Below are 19244 nucleotides of genomic sequence, written 5' to 3'. Positions count from 1 at the left end.
GGGACTGGCTCTAGTGGCTGTAATTCTGCACCAAGGCTGAATTTAGGGAAAGAGACTTCAGATACAGTATTAGGGGACCACTAAGGCCTATATAAAAGAGACTTCAGATACAGTATTAGGGGACCACTAAGGTCTATATAAAAGAGACTTCAGATACAGTATTAGGGGACCACTAAGGTCTATAATAAAAGAGACTTCAGATACAGTATTAGGGGACCACTAAGGTCTATAATAAAAGAGACTTCAGATACAGTATTAGGGGACCACTAAGGTCTATAATAAAAGAGACTTCAGATACAGTATTAGGGGACCACTAAGGCCTATATAAAAGAGACTTCAGATACAGTATTAGGGGACCACTAAGGTCTATATAAAAGAGACTTCAGATACAGTATTAGGGGACCACTAAGGTCTATAATAAAAGAGACTTCAGATACAGTATTAGGGGACCACTAAGGTCTATAATAAAAGAGACTTCAGATACAGTATTAGGGGACCACTAAGGCCTATATAAAAGAGACTTCAGATAAAGTATTAGGGGACCACTAAGGACTATATAAAAGCATCCAAAAAGCAGCATGTCATAGGACCTTTAAGTCAAGTCTCAAACAACGCATGCGAACAACTGACTATGTTTCTTTAGAAACTTAATTAGATCATTTGATTGAACTCTCAGTTGTACATTCATTCAACTCATCACGTCAAGTCAATTCATGTTTATAAATTCTGAAGTGGTTTGAAACTAGAAATTGTAGGTTGAAATTAGTAAAACATATATTTAAGGTAATGACAAATAATTAGTTGATTCCACTAAATTCCTTCATGATGTTTTACAGTGTCTACGTCTGTATACTTCACATACAGTACATTCTAGCTCCCTCTTGGATTAATGTTAGATTGCGACAACCATCAGCAGCTTCACTATGTCCTACTGGCACATCCACTGGGAGATCCCCAGTGCCATCTGTAATGGCTGCTGGGGCTGGCGATAAGGAAAGGCAGTCTTTATCTCAGCCCAATTAGGCAGCTAATTGATTCAATACCAGTCATTTAGAGTTCCTCCAGGCTCGGGATTGAGCACTTCAGCCCTTTGAACAGACGTGAGATCCCCAGAGGGAAAAGAGTGGGTTCGACCCCACACAGCCTGTAGATTATAATCTGGATGGAAAGAACCTTAGTGAGTTAAAAGATGACATAAGGGATAAATCTGGCTAGACATTTTAAATTCACTGATAGTCACAAAAGTTTGGTTGCCTCTTCACAAACCTATAGGGGTTGGCAATACGGTGATACTGTTCAGCTGAGGTAGCCATCATTTTCACACGTCTAACTAATGGTTATTTCCTAAATCAATCGATTCATTGTAAAGTCTATAAATTGTCTGATAGTGAAAAATAGTGAAAAATGTCCTTCACAATTTAGACACATTGGATAAGTTGCAACCTGAAAATATATTTGGAGTTTTTGCTTAAAAAATGACTCAAGCAATTAATTGATTATCAAAAAACAGTTGCCGATTATTTTTTCTGGCGGTTAACTTAATAAAATAATCCACAAATCATTGCAGCTCTGTTATATTAGACCAATTTTGCAAACCAATCAGCAATATTATAGCAATATTGGATCATTCTTGTATCACTGTGATGATATTCCTTAATTTTTCACACAAATTGTGGCCGGGTTGGCTCAGTGGGTAGAGCAGGCGCACATATACTGAGAGGTTTATGCCTCGACGCAGAGGTCCAGGGTTCGAATCCAACCTGTGACAATTTTCTGCATGTCTTCCCCCTCTCTCTCTCTCTCTCTCTCTCTCTCTCCTTTCTCACCTAGCTGTCCTATGGAATAAAGGCGGAAAAGCCCAAAAAATTATCTTAAAAAAAAAACAGACACAAATTTCCATTTCATTTTTTTAACAGATTATCGCACATTTTAGGTATTGAGATGAAGTATTTAAGTTTTATTTGCAACCACAGGAGTAGTACTACAGTGGTTGGATAGGGCCTTTCGTTTCCCATGGTGCTAATCCTACACCGCCTCTAGCTCTCCATTTCACTGTTCTCAGGAAGCAAATAACACTTTCCCTTGACACGGAGACAACGCTGAAAGGAAGAGATTCATTTGAGGTCAAATTCGGGTTGGCTGCTAACAAAAGGATGATAAGCTTGACTTTTAAAGCAACACAAAGAGTCATAGAGATTTATGCAGCCCGTGAACCCGGCAAAAGGGAATGTAATGAGCTCTAAGTTCAGGCGTGGTATGCTCCTGGTTCTAGCACGGTGGAGAAGGCAGACATTATTCATAAGCTGATGAGTCGGAGGAGGAGGAGGTTGTGTGGAGGCTCACATTAAACCTCCAGTGGTTACTTCAGGTTTCATGTGGTTGTGATTGTAAAGCAAAGCTCAGAGGCATGCTTCTTTAAAATGTAATCAATATTTGATGCTGCGATACTGTGGTGTTACATGTAAAGCGCTCCTCCTCTACACACACTTAGTCCTGCTCATGCAACATAATATAAACAAGAAGAGAGGCTGCATAAAATGACATCTAGATACCGCCATACCATTAGAAAGTTGGTGTAATTTCATCTCGACAGCAGCAGCAGCAGGATGTCAGAGCCTGTGATGGAAGACCGTCTAAATTCATCCTCAAATGCAGCGGTTCCCTAACGTTTTGACTTGTTGCATCTGTTTATGAGCTGTGAGAAATATGTTTTCCATTTGAATCATTTTTATGGGGCTGAATAGCTGCTAACACCACTACTTCTGCTCCTACTGCACTAGAACTACAACTACTGCTGCTTTAGATAGATAAGATTAGAATAGTCCTTATTGTCATTGTACATGTACAATGAAATTGGATGCAGTCCTATCAGTGCAAAACATCAGCAAAAGTGCAAATGGTGAATGAAAACATGTAGAAGAGCCTCTAAAAGTCACTATAAAAATATATAAAAGAGAGTTTAAAAAAAAGAAAGAAAGTAAAGACACAAAAACACAGACATACCACACATACAAGACATTCCCTGCACCATTCATTCTTAAAACTCAAGTAGCGTTGAGTGCAGTTATGGCTTTTGGATAGAAACTGTTTCCGTGTTTTAATTGTCCTGAAACGTCTGCCCAAGTTAGTTAGTAAGTTAGTTTGTTTGCCAGAGGGCATTAGTTCAAACAGAGAGTGTCTGGGGTGAGGCTTTTTTGAGGCAACAGGAACTGTAAAGATCATCCAGGAAAGGGAAGGGGAGAGGGCAGCCAATGATCTTCTGGGCGGTGGTGACGACCCTCTGGAGCACTTTCCTCTTTGCTGCTGTGCAGCCGAAAAACCACACACAGATACAATAAGTCAGTATGCTCTCTATGGAGCAGCAGTAGAAAGAAACTAGCAGTTTTTGGGTAAGGTGGTTCCTCCTGAGGATCCCCAGGAAGTAGAGTCTCTGCTGTATCTTCTAGATAGATAGAGCAACATTTAATTCAGTGCCGGTGTTGTGACGAAGTCTGCTCCCCCATCGAATAGTGTTTTCCTCCTGTTAAAATGTGTAGCGCCCCCCTTGGTTCAGGTTTAGGTAGGGGGCAACAGATGTCAACGGGGAAACAGAGTTAGATTACACCATTGTTAGTACAAGTTTTACTTCTACTGCTGCTACTTATAAATGCTAAAACTTGTTTTTTGCTGCTACCTATGAGTCTAGAAACTGTTAACTTAAATACATTGAAGCCGCAGTATTTTAAAATTTCAGGTTTGCAGTTGTGTCTCTGACTGAATGAAGGGCAATCTACCTTACTGTAGTCTATAGCAACGAAGTTTCATTTCTGGGATTGTTGAAATTCTGCTGGATTTCACTCTTTTCGGCCAGATGTCTGCCACCTTCCTCTTTCTTTGTGTTGGCATTCTAAACTCCGGTGGATTTCTGAGGACTATGGTTAACTGCTCCTCAGATCTCTGCAGGGTAAATCCAGACAGCTAGCTAGACTATCTGTCCAATCTGAGTTTTCTGTTGAACGTACACATTCCATCAAAACAAGTTCCTTCCCGAGGCTATTTTGCAGTGGCACCGTTGCTCCGTCCAGCGCTTAGCGCCGCCCAAGACGATTGTGATTGGTTTAAAGAAATGCCAATAAGCCAGAGCACGTTTTTCTCCCATCCCGGAATGCTGTGTGGACTAGCCAGACCTTCCTCCGCAGCGCTGTGGAGGAAGGTCTGGCAATGCCAGACAAATCTTACTGCAAAGTAATCTTGGTCTACTCTCATTTGCAATGCCCCAAACCCAGCCATATACCTATTCTTATTCTACATGAGAATGTTACACTCACACAAATTGGTCCAAACAAACTTCATCTGTCCTGGAGTTCAGAGTTGCTTTGGTTTAGAATCCCTCAACGGTATGACTCACGGCTCATTTGGAGGTAATGTATGTGTGTATGTGTGTGTGTGTTAGATGCAGAGGACTGGGAGAAGGACCAAGCCAAGCTCAAACAGCAGCATGTGAAGTGCCCTTAGATGCCACAAGAGCTCACTCTGAGCGAGGAAGCTGACGGGTGGCACATTTGCACACGCTAGGCATGATTTGAATAGAAAGTGGCAGGAGGGGAGGGGCATTATTCCTACAGCCACGCACGCATGCACAAACACACTGACACATGCAGATACACTCGCATGATAATATAATACATCCAGAGTACTCACTTTAGTGTCCTCATTCAGTTTTATGCGCACATGGAAGAAACACACGCACGAGCCCACACAACGATGTTAACACACCGCCGTACATGAATGATGGCTCTGCCAACCACTGCTTTGGAACACACTTTTTGCAGTGTCATTTGAAGGTCCTACACTTCCGAGCCTACCCAACACCCCCCCCCCCCTTTTTAGACACTTCAGAGCAGCTCGCTCTGCCCTCTTTCCCCTTTTTCTCAATCTGTCTATTCTTAACGTTTTTTTCAGCACAATGTGAATGTGTACTTCAGACCTCGCCATGACAATTTTCTGCCTCAGGAGGAAGACTCTCATCATTTATTTACTGCATCTTATTCTACTTAATATCCCTTACTCATAACAAACTAGAAAAATGAGTCCCTGGTAATTCCGCACAAGTCCTTTTTCAAGCCTTATTGCCAAACATTCACTACGTTCAGCTTTTCAAATGTGAAGATTTGCTGTTTGTCCTGATTTACTATTATACTATATATCCATCCATCCATCCATTATCTGTAAGCGCTTATCCTTTACAGGGTTGTGGAGGGCAGGAGCCAATCCCAGCTGACATTCACGCTCACAATCACCTACGGGCATTTTAGAGTCAACAATTAAAATAACCTGCATGTCTTTGGACTGTGGGAGGAAGCCAGAGAACCACGGGAGAAAACCCACGCTAGCTTACATGCAAACTTATACTATATATACAGTATATATATTATACTATTTTACAGTGAATTCTTTTGTTGTTTTTTACTTTTGTTGAGACCATATAAGCAATGTGATGACTTCGCCTTGAGTTTTGGGAACTTGTGATGGTAATTTCTCACTTCTCATTTTATCAATTGAAAAATGCTATGTAATGCTACTATAATGACACTACTACACTGTAGAGCACACTGCCCATGCAGCTGTAGAATAACTTGGTATTGATTGATTTCTGAGTGTGGCCAGTTTGCTTTTGCCTAACAGAGAGGTCAGAGGTCATAGATACAGAGTGTCAGGATGTAGGCCTAGTTTGGAATTCGGCCAAAGCCCAGCCACACTTTGTTTCCCTTGGTCCAAACTATCTATAATGGCAAAGATTACGTTGTTCGAGTTCAAACTGCCTAGCAACAAGAAAACGAGCGGTTGCTAAATTTGCGACAAGGCCTGACAGGTAGCGTGTTTGAGTTTTGGTGACCCCTCAATGGGATTTTGGTGACAAAAAGTTTGAGCGCAAATCAAACTTTATAGCTAAAGATGATGAGAACAGGCATGCAACTATCTAATGACTATTTCAGCATTATGAATCAATCAGACTTGGTTTTGCACAAAGTGCATACAATACCCCCCCAGATTTAGAACAACAGTGTGTACATGGTTTATCCAAAAATTTACTATTATGAAAAAAGTGTTTGCCATTTGATGCAAATGCTTCATTTTGAATGCAGCGTTTCATTTTGAAGGAGATGTGAGGCATTTAGCATTCTGTGAGCAGTTTTGGGAATTGTGTGTAGAGTTTTGAAAAAACGAGACATAGTTTTGAAAAACATGTGTAAGCAGTTGGTAAAAACTGTAAGACATTGCTACATATTAGGACCACTGCAGGCTGTCTTCTTATTGCTATACTGAATAATATGCATAAATAAAATTTACATAGCGACCTTTACGCTCAAAACCGCGACCAACGTTCACTGGTTTTGATGAGGTTGCATATCAGCCACCGCTAGGGGCGCTAATTTATGAAACGCTCCTGTGGGTCGCATTAGAGAGTTTTACATGAGGGTGAGAACTTCGGAGATCCACGAACTGCTGAAGTGTCACATTAACACCCTAAAGCAGGGGTGTCAATAACTCATTTTCACTACACTGGAAAATGAGAATCACATCGAGGGCCAGACAGGTTTTTTTTCCAGAGTTTGTTGTGCTTTTCTTGCTGCTTTGATTGACTAAGTTTACATACACATAATATTCCGGTTTTTGCCCTTATTCCGAAAAAGACGATATTCCAACTAAGCTGTTTACATGGCTAATGAAAGTGAATATTTCACTAATAGGGCGACGGAAGTGTTGGAGCATGCAAACACAGCGTCCCTCTTTCATTCCCTCAACCATTTTCTTGAAAAGGTCAGCAAAAACCTTGATATCCAAGTCTTTGATAATGTTTAAAAGTAGCTGTTTCTCCTTCTTATCGGGTCTGCAGCCTTGCAAACTGTTGGCTGGTTGGTCTGTGTACAGCAACCCTAGCAACGCATAGAGCTGACCATAAGCCATAAACAGGTAACAGGCCGTAAATGGCGGTAAAAACCCAGATTGAGACGCATATTCCGAATGCGCTGTAAACATGTCCAAACAATGCCTCTAAAACCCGAATAATTCCAGAATATCCCACGTCTTAATTGGAAAATGCTATATTCGGAATATCAAACCGGAATATGCAGTTTACATGACCTGTATTAAATTCGGAATACTGTCATATTCGGAATAATAGTGGAATATTGGTGTGCATGTAAACATACTCAATGTCAGGGAATTGTAGTTTAAAATACACTTCCCCGTGTTTTTGGTTTAACTTACAACTAGGTGGGCTGAAATCTGTTGTGAACCAAAATTGATACACAGGCCGGATCTAAATCTGCAAGGGGCCGGATTTGGCCCGCAGGCCTTGAGTTTGACATGTGTGTTAAAGGATAGGGAACAAAACCGCCCATATCATTGTAGGGTTTGGAGGATTGTTGGATTATTTTTCCATAATCGAGCAGCCCTATTTTAGGCCCAGATTATCCAAAATAAAGTCCTGTAATGCCATGAACAGACTTGGAAGTGACTCTCATTCTGACTCTGCAGTGTTGTGCTGCAGCAGCAGCAGCAGCAGCAGCAGCAGCGGAGTAGTAGTAGTTGAGTGGCTTGCCTGGCCAGCTCACCAGAGGTGCTAATGGTATTGACCACTTCAGTATAAGTTAGAGAAGGGCATTGCTGGAGCTGGCAGTAAACAACTCCAGACTGACAGGTCAGGGGGACTGTCGGTGTGATTGCTTTCATTACTCACACACTGTCCAAAGTCAGACCTGCCAGCTTAGGACTGGCTCCCATCTGCCAGGTTCTACTTAAGCATCCTATTGTATGTTAGTTAGTTAGTTTCATTTTATTTCCGTGTCATGCCAATCATTTGGCCCATCCCATATGGGATTACAAGACACCACTATTTAACAGACATCTTCCAGTCTCGCATATACAATTCATGTGGAGAAATACATAAATAACAGAAAACAAAAATGAAAAAAACAGTGCATACAAATATCTACAGATCCTCTCGGTAAAGAGCTTTTTTACTCTTCTCCCTGGCTTTCTCAAGATAACTGGCTAATTTATATGCATCACATGTGAACAGCCCACTCAGTCTTTGAACATCATCCATATTTACAAAATCAATATCTGTTTTTATCTTACTAAACAAAGCATCAGGCTGTTCACAATGAAAAGGACAGCAGGACACAAAATGGAACTCATCTGGAAAAGTTGCAATGAGTGATGCAACTGCTCGTAATACATAAAAAACATCAGAGCATTCAAATGAGATCTGAGAAGTATTTTTGTGCTTCTATTTTGGTCACCTTTAATAGAGAAATAATAAGTAAAAAACAAGAGTTTATTTTTGTTGCAAAGTACTGTTGATGGAAAGGCTGCGTAGGAGAATGGAGCAAGGTTGTTGAATGTGAAAAAAAATTAAAAAAAATAAAAGCCAGACAAAACAAAGACTCTCATAGAATATTCATCAATTCTGCTCCTCCGCTCCGGCTTTAATAAGGAGAAAAACAAACCCAATCAGCCCCACATCAGCGGTTATGAACAACAATATAATCGCCACATTATATATGAAAAGTGAGAAATTATCACATCATTCACATCACTGCGAACCAGCAGCACCTACTGTGGCAACAGGAGAATATATGTAACCCCTCTGCTAAACGCTGGCTTGAGTTTTCTCTAATTTCAAATCAAAGCAATTTCATCAGCACGAGCAGCCGAGCACATTCATAAAAGATGATCCTGCATGGGAAATAATACGGAAAAAGCTTTTTCATTACCTCCTCATCATATAAAGATCAAACATTTATTACCCTTGATCAAACATTCATTAGCTCCTGCATTGAAAAAAACAGTAAGTAGACATATCTTGTATTAATCATTGTCAACCCTGGCTGCACTTTCATTAGCGGAGCACAGTTCTGTTGTCATCTTTATAGTATCGGAATGAGTAACATTTTAATCGGTTTGTGCGATAAATATACACAAATATGTCAACAAAGAAGCAGGTAAAAAAGGTGTATCGCCGTGTAACGCTCCAGGATGACAGAGTAAAGTAAAACAACACACACACACACACACACACACACACACACACACACACACACACACACATTGCGTTTCACTATCTTTGTGGGCACCCGTCATTGACATAATGCATTCCCTGGTCCCTTACCCTAACCTTAACCATCACAACTAAATGCCTAACCTTAACCCTTACCCTCACCCTAACCATAACCTAATCCTAACCCTAATCCTAAAACCAAGTCTTAACCCTCAAACAGCCCATTAAACTTGTGGGGTCCAGCATTTTGGCCCCACAAAGCTGTCCGGACCCTACAAGTATACTGTATTCCCGGTTTTTGGACCCCACGAATATAGTTAAACAAGAACACACGCACACACACACACACACACACACACACACACATACACACACACACACACACACACACACACACACACACACACACACACACACACGCAGTCATTGACATAATGCATTCCCTAGCCCCTTACCCTAACCTTAACCATCACAACTAAATGCCTAACCTTAACCCTTACCCTAACCCTAACCATAACCTAATTCTAACCCTAATCCTAAAACCAAGTCTTAACCCTCAAACAGCCCTTTAAAGTTGTGGGGTCCAGCATTTTGGCCCCACAAAGCTGTCTGGACCCCACAAGTATACTGTATTCCCGGGTTTTGGACCCCACAAATATAGTTGAACAAGAACACACACACACACACACACACACACACACACACACACACACACACACACACACACACACACACACACACACACACAGGTTTGACTCTCTTTCCTCTGTCAGTGTATGACCCAAACAAAGCAGCTGTTTTGATCTCTTCAGACCAAACCTGGCCATTGGCATGTGTCATCCTTAGCTCCAGCTGTCGCTACCTATCTTCATCTCTCCCCCCATCTGAGCAGATACCTCTCTCTTCCTCCAATTCCTCTACACCTATTCTGTCTGTAACAATCCTGAGTCGTGTCCGGTGCACTGGACTCAGCAATCCCGCTGCAGAGACCTCAATGGCTGCGAGAAATGAAGAATGGCGTGTGTGTTTGCACTGTATGGTTCTCTTTTTGTTAGCACCTGCAGACTTGATGTGAGCATTGGACTAAAATGTATATTTACTTATGAAGATTTTCAGGGTTACTGGGGAGAGACTGCAGGCCTAATCAACCAGTAACCATTGTATATATGTTCTCACAAAAGCAGGAAAATCTCCTCTTCTAAGAATTCAGAACACATTAAGTCTGTGCAACTTTTGCTTGACAGCAGCCCCTGCAGCCACAAGTGGCAATTATATGAAACAATGTGTTTACCTCATCTTCTTCTGAAGTGTTTATCTGTGACTAGTCTGGATCAACGACAGTACATTTCCAGGATAATTGCCTCACATCTGGCACCATCGGATGTTTGCCGGATGTCCCTTACCTTCCTCTCTCTGTGTGTTGCCGTTCTCAAACTCCACTCGTTTCGGCAAACAACAAACATCAAGTTGGCAAGCTACACTCTGAAAATGGCAAATTTTGAAGACAATTTGGATCGTACATTAAGACAGGCCTACTTGGTTCTTTCTGTGAATGATTGTAAAGATTTATAAAGAATATGTTTACGGCATTTCCTCTCTAACTGGGATATTTTGGGACCAATTGGTTGGATTGCTATGGACGAAGTACACCCGGCGATACACTGCGAAGAGCAAATGAGAAAAGAGCAAAAGACAGTTAACGATTTAATATTGTATGTGGTGTTTTCTTTTGCAGGGTGCAAATGTTCCACCAAAACACGTTTCTTCCCGAGACTTTTGCTGAGCCACCGTCGCTGCGTCCAGAGTTTAGCGCCGTCCAAGACAATTGTGATTGGTTTAAAGAAATGCAAACAACCCAGAGCGTTTGTTTCTCTTATCCCAAAATGTATGTGTGGTTTAGCCAGACCTTACACCACAGCGCTGTGGAGATAGGTCTGGCAATGTGAGGCTAATATGAAACAAGATTTGCGCAATGTGTTTACTTCATCTTTTTCCGAAATGTTTATCTGTGACATACTAAGACACAGTGGAGCAATAGCACAAGTAGGGAGTAGAGTCAAAAAGTCAGCAAAATAACTCAGTAATTTCAGTTACATAGCAGTATCTATCTAATCGAATCCTCTAATCAACTACAAGAGTGGAATACGTTTTACATGACAGACAGCGTGTGTGTGTGTGTTTGTGTGTTGATCAGCGTTTTTGTGTGTTTGTGCGCAAAACCTGCGCCAACACAGAAAGGGAATAAAAAAGAAAAGACAGACAGCATGACAGACAGCATGTGTGTGTGTGTGTGTGTGTGTGTGTGTTTGTGTGTAAAACCTGCACCGACACAGAAAGGGAATACAAAAAAAAAATGAAGAATCATAACAAAGGCAGCGGAGGAGTGTTTGGAGTGATGTAGCCGTCACTCATAAAGCCGTGCATTGTAACTGCTCCTCATCATGACTCTTACTCGGAGAACACAGGGAGCCGGCTGGCGCCACTCAGACAGCGTTGCCAGACCCAATAATGTAAACATAACGAGCTGTAGTGTTTGGAGGCACCACAAAGTGTGAGATTCTGCACCCTTTCGCACCAGCTTGTGAGCCTCTGCCGTCCCCTGGCCTTGAGCATGGTTAGATAACACTGCGTTAGATAACGGTGTGTGTGAATCTCAAGAAAATGCCTGTTGGCTTCTTTCAGCAGACATTAACGACGACAAGCTGGAAACTAGAAAACAAACAAAACTCTTGATGAAAACTTACTCTGATTTGAATTCTTCCACGTCCTACTTTTATTTCTATATTCACCTTGCTGCTGCTGCTGCTGAAAAAAAAAAGCCTAAAGCCAAGCTTGGTGTGCAGAGGAATACAATCTTGCAGTGAGTAACATGGCCACTGCTAAAGAATACATGACCTCGATATGAGCTGCGCACAAGATGCCGTCACAACAAACAACGGCTCGTTTGGAAAGTAAGACTTTCTTAGAAACTACTGAATTCAAACAGTCCTGCGAGTTATACAGTCTTATAGCGAAAAAGAAATCAATAATCTCATTTCACCAAGAGCCGTTTGCTTGTTTTTCACCCAAGCAGGCACATACTTAAAAATAGCTACAAGAGTCTGCATTTAGGTAAAACGTGTCTTTACATTAATAACTTTCCCCGTGGAGATGGTAAATGATAGCAGCTCCTGGACTCCCTGTTCTCTTTTTTATGCAGATGACGACGTCGTCTCGGGAGATTCATTATGACGGGTTATAGCGTTTGTGGTTTGTGTTTCAGGTGTAATATGAAAGCATGGTTGTGAGATAGAGAGTGTAAACGGAGAGGGAGGCAGGCGGTGGATAGGCACCAGTGCCATGGAGCAGATACAGCAGTAGGGCTGGGTATTGTCCAAAACATTTCGATACCGGTACCGATTAGCCTAGAAATCTAGACACACCCTACCGGAAGCAAATTTAATTTGCAGCCAGGATCAGTCTAGTAACTCTCCGTTGGCTTACGAGCTGGAAAAGCCAAACTCTAGCCGGTCCAATCACATCGTGTATAGAGTCGGTGTGCGGGCTTAACATAATGACGGCAGAGTTGCGACGCTTCCCTGCTACTTGAAAACAAAGAAGATGGCTGCTGCTGCTGGCGAACAGCGGTCTTTGGAATCTGCTTTGGAAGACTCAGAGTTAAGCTTTTCTTTGAAAAAAAAACAAAGAACGGCACTGAAGTCATTCTTAAAAAAGGAAGATGTGTTCGGAGTTTTGCCGACTGGATACGGAAAAAGTTTAATCTATCAACTAGCTTTGCTAGCTTCTTCGTTGCTCTGGTTGGTTGTAGCACTATCCTATTGCGTGCAGAGGGAATTTAAAAGACAACTGTTTATCCCGCCCCTCGGATTGAGCCCTGCCAATGGTGAGTTCCCAGACCCAACATCTTGATGTGGGTACCATTTCGATACCATTATACATTATGGCACAAATCTTTTTATTTATTTTCCAGCTCCTACTACGTGAGGCCTTTCTTCATGTGTTACGTAGAGTTTTCGTTGCGTGTCTCTACGACGTGTAACGTTAGACAGCCAATAGTAATAGTACTGAATGACGAGGCATTATTCTAACTCGATACTAAGGAGGAAATTCGGTGGGTGCCTAAAAAGTATGGAGGTTTGGTACCCAGCCCCATACAGCGGAGTGAAAGTTCAGGTAAAGGAAGTGGACAAAGGGGCCTGGGGAGAGACGGAGGCTACTAAGTGAGAAAAAAGACACTGACAACGTGTGAGAGCGAGAGACAGAGAAAGTGATAAGAGAGGAAGAAATAGATTCAGTACTGCACCTTTCTGCAGACTCATGTCTACCATGCGAGGCTCGGCCAGCTCCAGGAAGAAGTTCTTGTTTTTCTCATACTCCTCGTCGTCAATAATTTTCACGTGAACAAGTTTGCTGCAAGAGGGTGAAGAACAGGGGAGGAGAACAGGAAGGGGTGTGACAGGAAAAAGACAGAGAATGAAGAGAGAGAAAGGGGGGGGGGGGGAGAGAAGAAGAGAAAGGTTAATTTGCGATGGAGGGACACAGGAAGTGCCCTGTAAGAGGGATTAATAATCAGCATGGAGAAAAAAAAAGGTTAGGGGGTGAAAGGTCAGCTTGCTGTGGACTGGTCCTGTCTGTCACCGGCCCGACTCAACACACACACACACCACTGCCACGGGTGTCATGACAACCACATTCATCACGGCGTCTCATACAAGTGGAACTGAGGACGGAAAAAAAACACTCCACAGCAGAGAGGATAAAAGAACACAACCAAGTGAAAACAGAAGCGTGTAATCAATCGGGTTGTAGAATGTGTAAACGGACGGATTTCACAAGGGCAAAAAGGTGAGCGAATGCTAAATGAAAGAAACTGTCGCTATCTAAATCGATTTTTATGGCTCAATGTTTCAGTCAGAACACTTTCAATGAGACGGCTGGCTGGACACTGCGAGGACTCTCTCCCTCCGCCTCTCCAGGCACACACCAGGCAGATAAAGAAGAAGCAGCAGCTTATTGCTGAGTGTATTGCTCGGGTTTGAGGGAGAACACCCCTTTAATGAAGTCAAATGTCTGGAGGGGTGAGGCTCTCTCTCTCTCTCTCTCTCTCTCTCTCTCTCTCTCTCTCTCTCTCTCTCTCTCTCTGGAAGAGAGCTGCGTGTGACATCATCTCACAAAAACAGCTCAATATGGCACCTCAGCCCCCCGGTGGCGTTTTCGCCACTGATCGCCCTAATTGATCTTTTTAAAGAGTTATTGACGAGGGCAGGCAGTTAAGTGGTCAGTAGGCACCCAGTGGTCTCGGCGCCTCGCCACATCACAGTGGGAACTCTTCGAGGTATAGCTTTGTTGAATTCAATTGGACTTGTGCAAACGATGGGGTCAGCCCTATGTTACCACAGCCCTATGGTCCCACAGCCCTATGTTACCACAGCCCAATGGTCCCACAGCCCTATGTTACCACAGCCCTATGGTCCCACAGCCCTATGTTACCACAGCCCAATGGTCCCACAGCCCTATGGTCCCACAGCCCTATGGTCCCACAGCCCTATGTTACCACAGCCCAATGGTCCCACAGCCCTATGTTACCACAGCCCAATGGTCCCACAGCCCTATGTTACCACAGCCCTATGTTACCACAGTCCTATGGTCCCACAGCCCTATGTTACCACAGCCCAATGGTCCCACAGTCCTATGGTCCCACAGCCCTATGTTACCACAGCCCTATGGTCCCACAGCCCTATGGTCCCACAGCACTATGTAACCACAGCCCAATGGTCTCACAGCCCTATGTTCCCACATTTCTAAGATTTTTCTTAAAATTAGGCCCTATGTTCCCAGGGTTAGGGTTAGTTAGAGTTAGGGTTAGGGTTAGTTACCAGATTTAGCTAAAAGCTACATTCCATCTGTAGTCCATTGCTACTGGATAATAGGTTGGGTGTAATTGGCTACCAAATTGGGAGAAAGGGGGATACAATCTGATACAAATTTATGAAAAAGGAAATATGGGAACATAGGGCCTAATTTTGCAAAATAATCTTAGAAATGTGGGAACTGCTGGAACATAGGGCCTAATTTTGAAAAAAATCTTAGAAATGTGGGAACATAGGGCCTAATTTTCAGTGAAAAAAAAAAAGTATTACATAGGCACGGATAGGGGGAACATAAGGCACGCTCCCCAAACGACAGACCGGCAATGCTCGAGACGAGTCATTGAGCTTGTTAAGGAAAAAACTCAGGAGCAGCAACTCTTTTCACATACGTGAAGAAGATTCGGGAGACCTTTATGAATCACACAGGAGCATTTAGTGAACACTCATTTGAGGAAAGAATTTAGGCAAGGCAGTACAGTTTAACCACGATGTGTTTTGCCGTCCCAACTCTCTGAAATTCCTGTCTTCATGATGGTGTATTTAAATGCTGGAGGCGTTAGGTTTAGCTGAAACTTCAATGTAAACAAAGACATTGCGGGCGCCCAAATATCTGTGACAGAAAATTGCTGTTTTTAAGTTGTATTGCTTGAATCTCTCACAGTTTCTGCCTTCAGCACAAATGTTTCAAAGTAGATGATGTGTTCGTGCTTCTTGACCTTGGAATTCCACAAGTTGCTATTTCCTGATAGTCAGAACTGGTTCAGCACCCAGACATTCCCCCCCTCGCTTCCCCCTCATATAGCCTTGTAGAAACTAGAGAAGGATGCTGCTCTCCCAAAACTCTTTGTTCATTCTCTCAGACTCTCCTGATGAACTGAACCTTCTTTGCGCTAAGAATTAAGACTTAAAAGACTTCGTTGACTGAAGCTTATTTCAGATCTCACCCTATGTATTAGAATTTCCACTACATATCTCCACACGGACTGTATGTGTTTTCTCAGTGGCCTTGGCAGGATAAGGCAGCACTGTCTTATCATACAGCTGTTACGTCTCCTGTCTTCCATGGAGAAACAGAGTTGACGTATTCCTCTGCCTGGAAAGGTTATGAGGTTATGTTGGACACTGGCCTGAATGAGACCTGGGGTACCATTGTCTCATTTTACGTAGCATGAGTTAATAAGCTGGAAATTCCACCACAATGCTCTGCTAGGCCTCAGAAACCATTCCCTGCAAGCAGCAGGCGAGTCAACAGCAGTCGACAGCGACGCATCTAGCCCTGAAATAGGGATGACATACTTTATTATGTGTCTGACATCTCATGGGAAGACGCTTTCCCTCTTCATCCGAGCAAAAATGCAATTTTTACGCATGTTATTTAAAGCAGAGTATTTGGAAAGCGGGAGTTCAGCTAATAAGATAAGGGGAACTGCAGCATTCATTATGGATAGCTGCTCGTGTATCGAGTCAAAAAGCAGCTCGTTTCCCTGACATCCCACTGATGTACTTCCAGCACCGTTACATATAGCGTGGCTTGTGTCAGTCACAGCAATGACACACACACACACACACACACACACACACACACACACACACGCATTCAAAAGCACAAATTGTCTGTCATACACCCACGCGAACACAGATATTTATACACCCTCACACTGCACACACCATGTATATAAAACTATTAATCCGAGCACCTCTAGAGGAATTCAAATGTATTTCTATTGCTGCTGCAAATGCACGGCTAAATCCCCTTTCTCTGGCCGGTGTGTATGTAGTTCCGGATGTGAATCCTGCTTGCCGAGGGGGGAGTCTACTATCTAAGATCCTGTTAGCACACTACAGACGCCAGAACAATCCATCTCTCTTTCTTTCTCTTCATATCCCACAGGCAGGGCTTTCCTCAGATTGCTGGACGAGATGTCTGCAGTGCTACCGCCTGGAAAAGTGCAGTGCTTTTCTCCCAGAAGTCAGAAGAGGAAGCACTGGAGTCTAATGGACAAGTGGGATCTGGCAAACACACACTGCTCTCTCGCCTGACAACCATGTAGGCACGGAGAAACCGCAAATGTAGCCTCACATGATTACTGCACCACCATGTACACGTGCAAAAACACAGCCATGCACTTAACAACATGGCCGATTAACCTGCTAGGTGTCCCCAAGGAAAAAAATGAGCAATAAAACTGATGGTATTAAAGAGACCCTACTGTGCTTTTTGGGGATTTTCCCTGTCTTTTAGTGTGTTGTATAGTTTTTTTGTTTATGTAATAGAGTAAAGTACAAAAATACCCCATTTCACTCCAAATGGAGCTTTCTCTCCCCAAGACAGCGCTTTTTCTCAACTGCCTGAAATGCCTCACCCACATTCCTGTTTAAAATTCCTCAAGGTGGCCGGTTAGCTCAGTTGGTAGAGCGGGCGCACATATGCAGAGGTTTATTCCTCGACGCAGAAGGTCCAGGGTTCAAGTCCGACCTGTGATGGTTTTCCTGCATGTCTTCCCCCCTCTCTCTCCCCTTTCATATCTCAGCTTTCCTATCCAATAAAGGCAGAAATGCCCCAAAAATAAATAAATAAATAATTCCTCAAAATGCCAGCCCAGTTTTCCATTTGTGCTGCCCACAGGTGCTGCTTGAGCAAGCACAGCCCGACCACTGGCTTGTTTGAATTTGGTTGACCAATCACAACAGAGTGGGGCAGCTGACCAATCACAACAGAGTGGGGCAGCTGACCAATCAGAGCAGACTGGGCTTTTTTAGGAAGGCGGGCCAAAAGCTCAGAGAGTGTTTCAGGCAGAGGCGCTGCAGAAATGGCCAGTATGAAAAATATGTTTTATGAACATCAAAGCATGTAACCTTTTTATAGTAGACCCCAAGAGTACAAATATGACACTGAAAAGGAGTATAGAAGGGGCTCTTTAAAACTATATTTTTATCACATACCCTCTTTAAACTAACTTAAACTCTTTGCAATAATTGATTTTTTTGGCCAATATGGGGCAGCACAACAAACTGTACACCACTGTTGTAGTCAAGACCACTTAAACCAAGACCAAGTCATCACCAAGACCAGAGTGTATTGAGACAGAGACAAGAACAAGACTTTGAGGGGTTGAGACCGAGCCAAGACCAAGACCAAGGCAGGGCCAGACCGAGCCAAGACCAAGACCAAGTCAGGGCCAGACCGAGTCAAGACCAAGACCAGACCAGTGCCAGACAGCCAGAGCTGCTACTTCTGTCTCCGAGATTCACTTTCTCGGTGATAAGGGGGCGGGGAGAGGGGGTTAACAGTAACACATTTCAAATTAGAAATGAGTCAAGGTATTGGTTGCATTTGATGCAGGACGTTTCACATCCAATCACAGTAATGATGTTAACACATACAATTAGACAATGCAGAGGTAATTTAGTAATATCCCTGCAGTTGTGGTCTTGACCGGTCTTAAAAATCCAGAGTCCTCCAAATCTGAGACCGAGTAAAATTGCGGTCGATTCCGAGACCTTCAAAAAGTGGTCTTGAGACCGATCTTAAGACCAAGACCGATCACGAGTACTACAACACTGCTGTACACACAACATAAACATATTATAACCTTACGTTTATATGGCGAACATTTTAGCAAGCAGTTGTTTCTTTACACATGCAGCAGATACAGAGTAACATTCATTTGGAGTTGTGTTTGTGCAACATTCATTCTCTTTTTAGCTCTGTTTATGGTCTCCACTAACTCCTGAGGGAAATATCTGTCTCTGTAGCTGCTAACTGCTCCACTATGTTCACCTAGCTAGTTGCTAACTTTGTCGGTTTGCTGTTTGTTGCTAGGCAGGGAACGAATGGAGGGTTTATCAAAGCTTTTTGCTAAAAGCAGCTGCCTCCTGCAAATGGCAACGATCCTGATGGGAGTAAGAGAGTGAACCAAAACAGTAAAGTTGTGAGCCGTAAAAACCAAAACAATGAGCTGAAAGATGCTAAAAAGCTACGTAGAGCTGAGGAGAACTGCAGTCTGTTGATAATTATAATAATCTGTAGGTTTGTCACTACAAGTGGTCCCTTTCACATTACACATCATCATTTTGCCCATTGTTAATATGGAAATATTGATTCGAGCAACAAGGCCCCAAGATTGAGTTATAAAGCAGCACCTACCTTACAGCCTTCATCATGTCAACCGATATTGTGCTTTACTGCCAATAAACTTAATTCAATTAGCACCAACCAGTTGACACACAGAGCGTTGGAGTCCCCAGAGTTCTGGGACAACGAGGCAGCTGCCTGCTTTGCCTGGTTGTTAATCCAACGTTACACTAACTTAATAAAGTAACAATAT

General features: G+C 42.8%; 1 protein-coding gene across 4 annotated transcripts in view; it reads right to left on the bottom strand.

Annotated features, from left to right (window-relative positions):
* Positions 1-19244, bottom strand: part of slc8a3 (solute carrier family 8 member 3) — a 175023-nt gene that overhangs the window by 41288 nt on the left and 114491 nt on the right. For 3 of the 4 annotated variants that reach the window (XM_035994866.1, XM_031309836.2, XM_031309837.2), the window contains exon 3: positions 13350-13456. The exons of the other annotated variant lie outside the window; for it this stretch is intronic. In XM_035994866.1, coding sequence (XP_035850759.1) covers positions 13350-13456 — 107 coding nt within the window. The remainder of the gene's footprint in view (positions 1-13349; positions 13457-19244) is intronic. 4 annotated transcript variants of the gene reach the window in all.

This window comes from Sander lucioperca, chromosome 18 (assembly GCF_008315115.2).
Source record: "Sander lucioperca isolate FBNREF2018 chromosome 18, SLUC_FBN_1.2, whole genome shotgun sequence".
Lineage (NCBI taxonomy): Eukaryota > Metazoa > Chordata > Actinopteri > Perciformes > Percidae > Sander > Sander lucioperca.
This window is presented reverse-complemented; position numbering and strand designations above follow the sequence as displayed.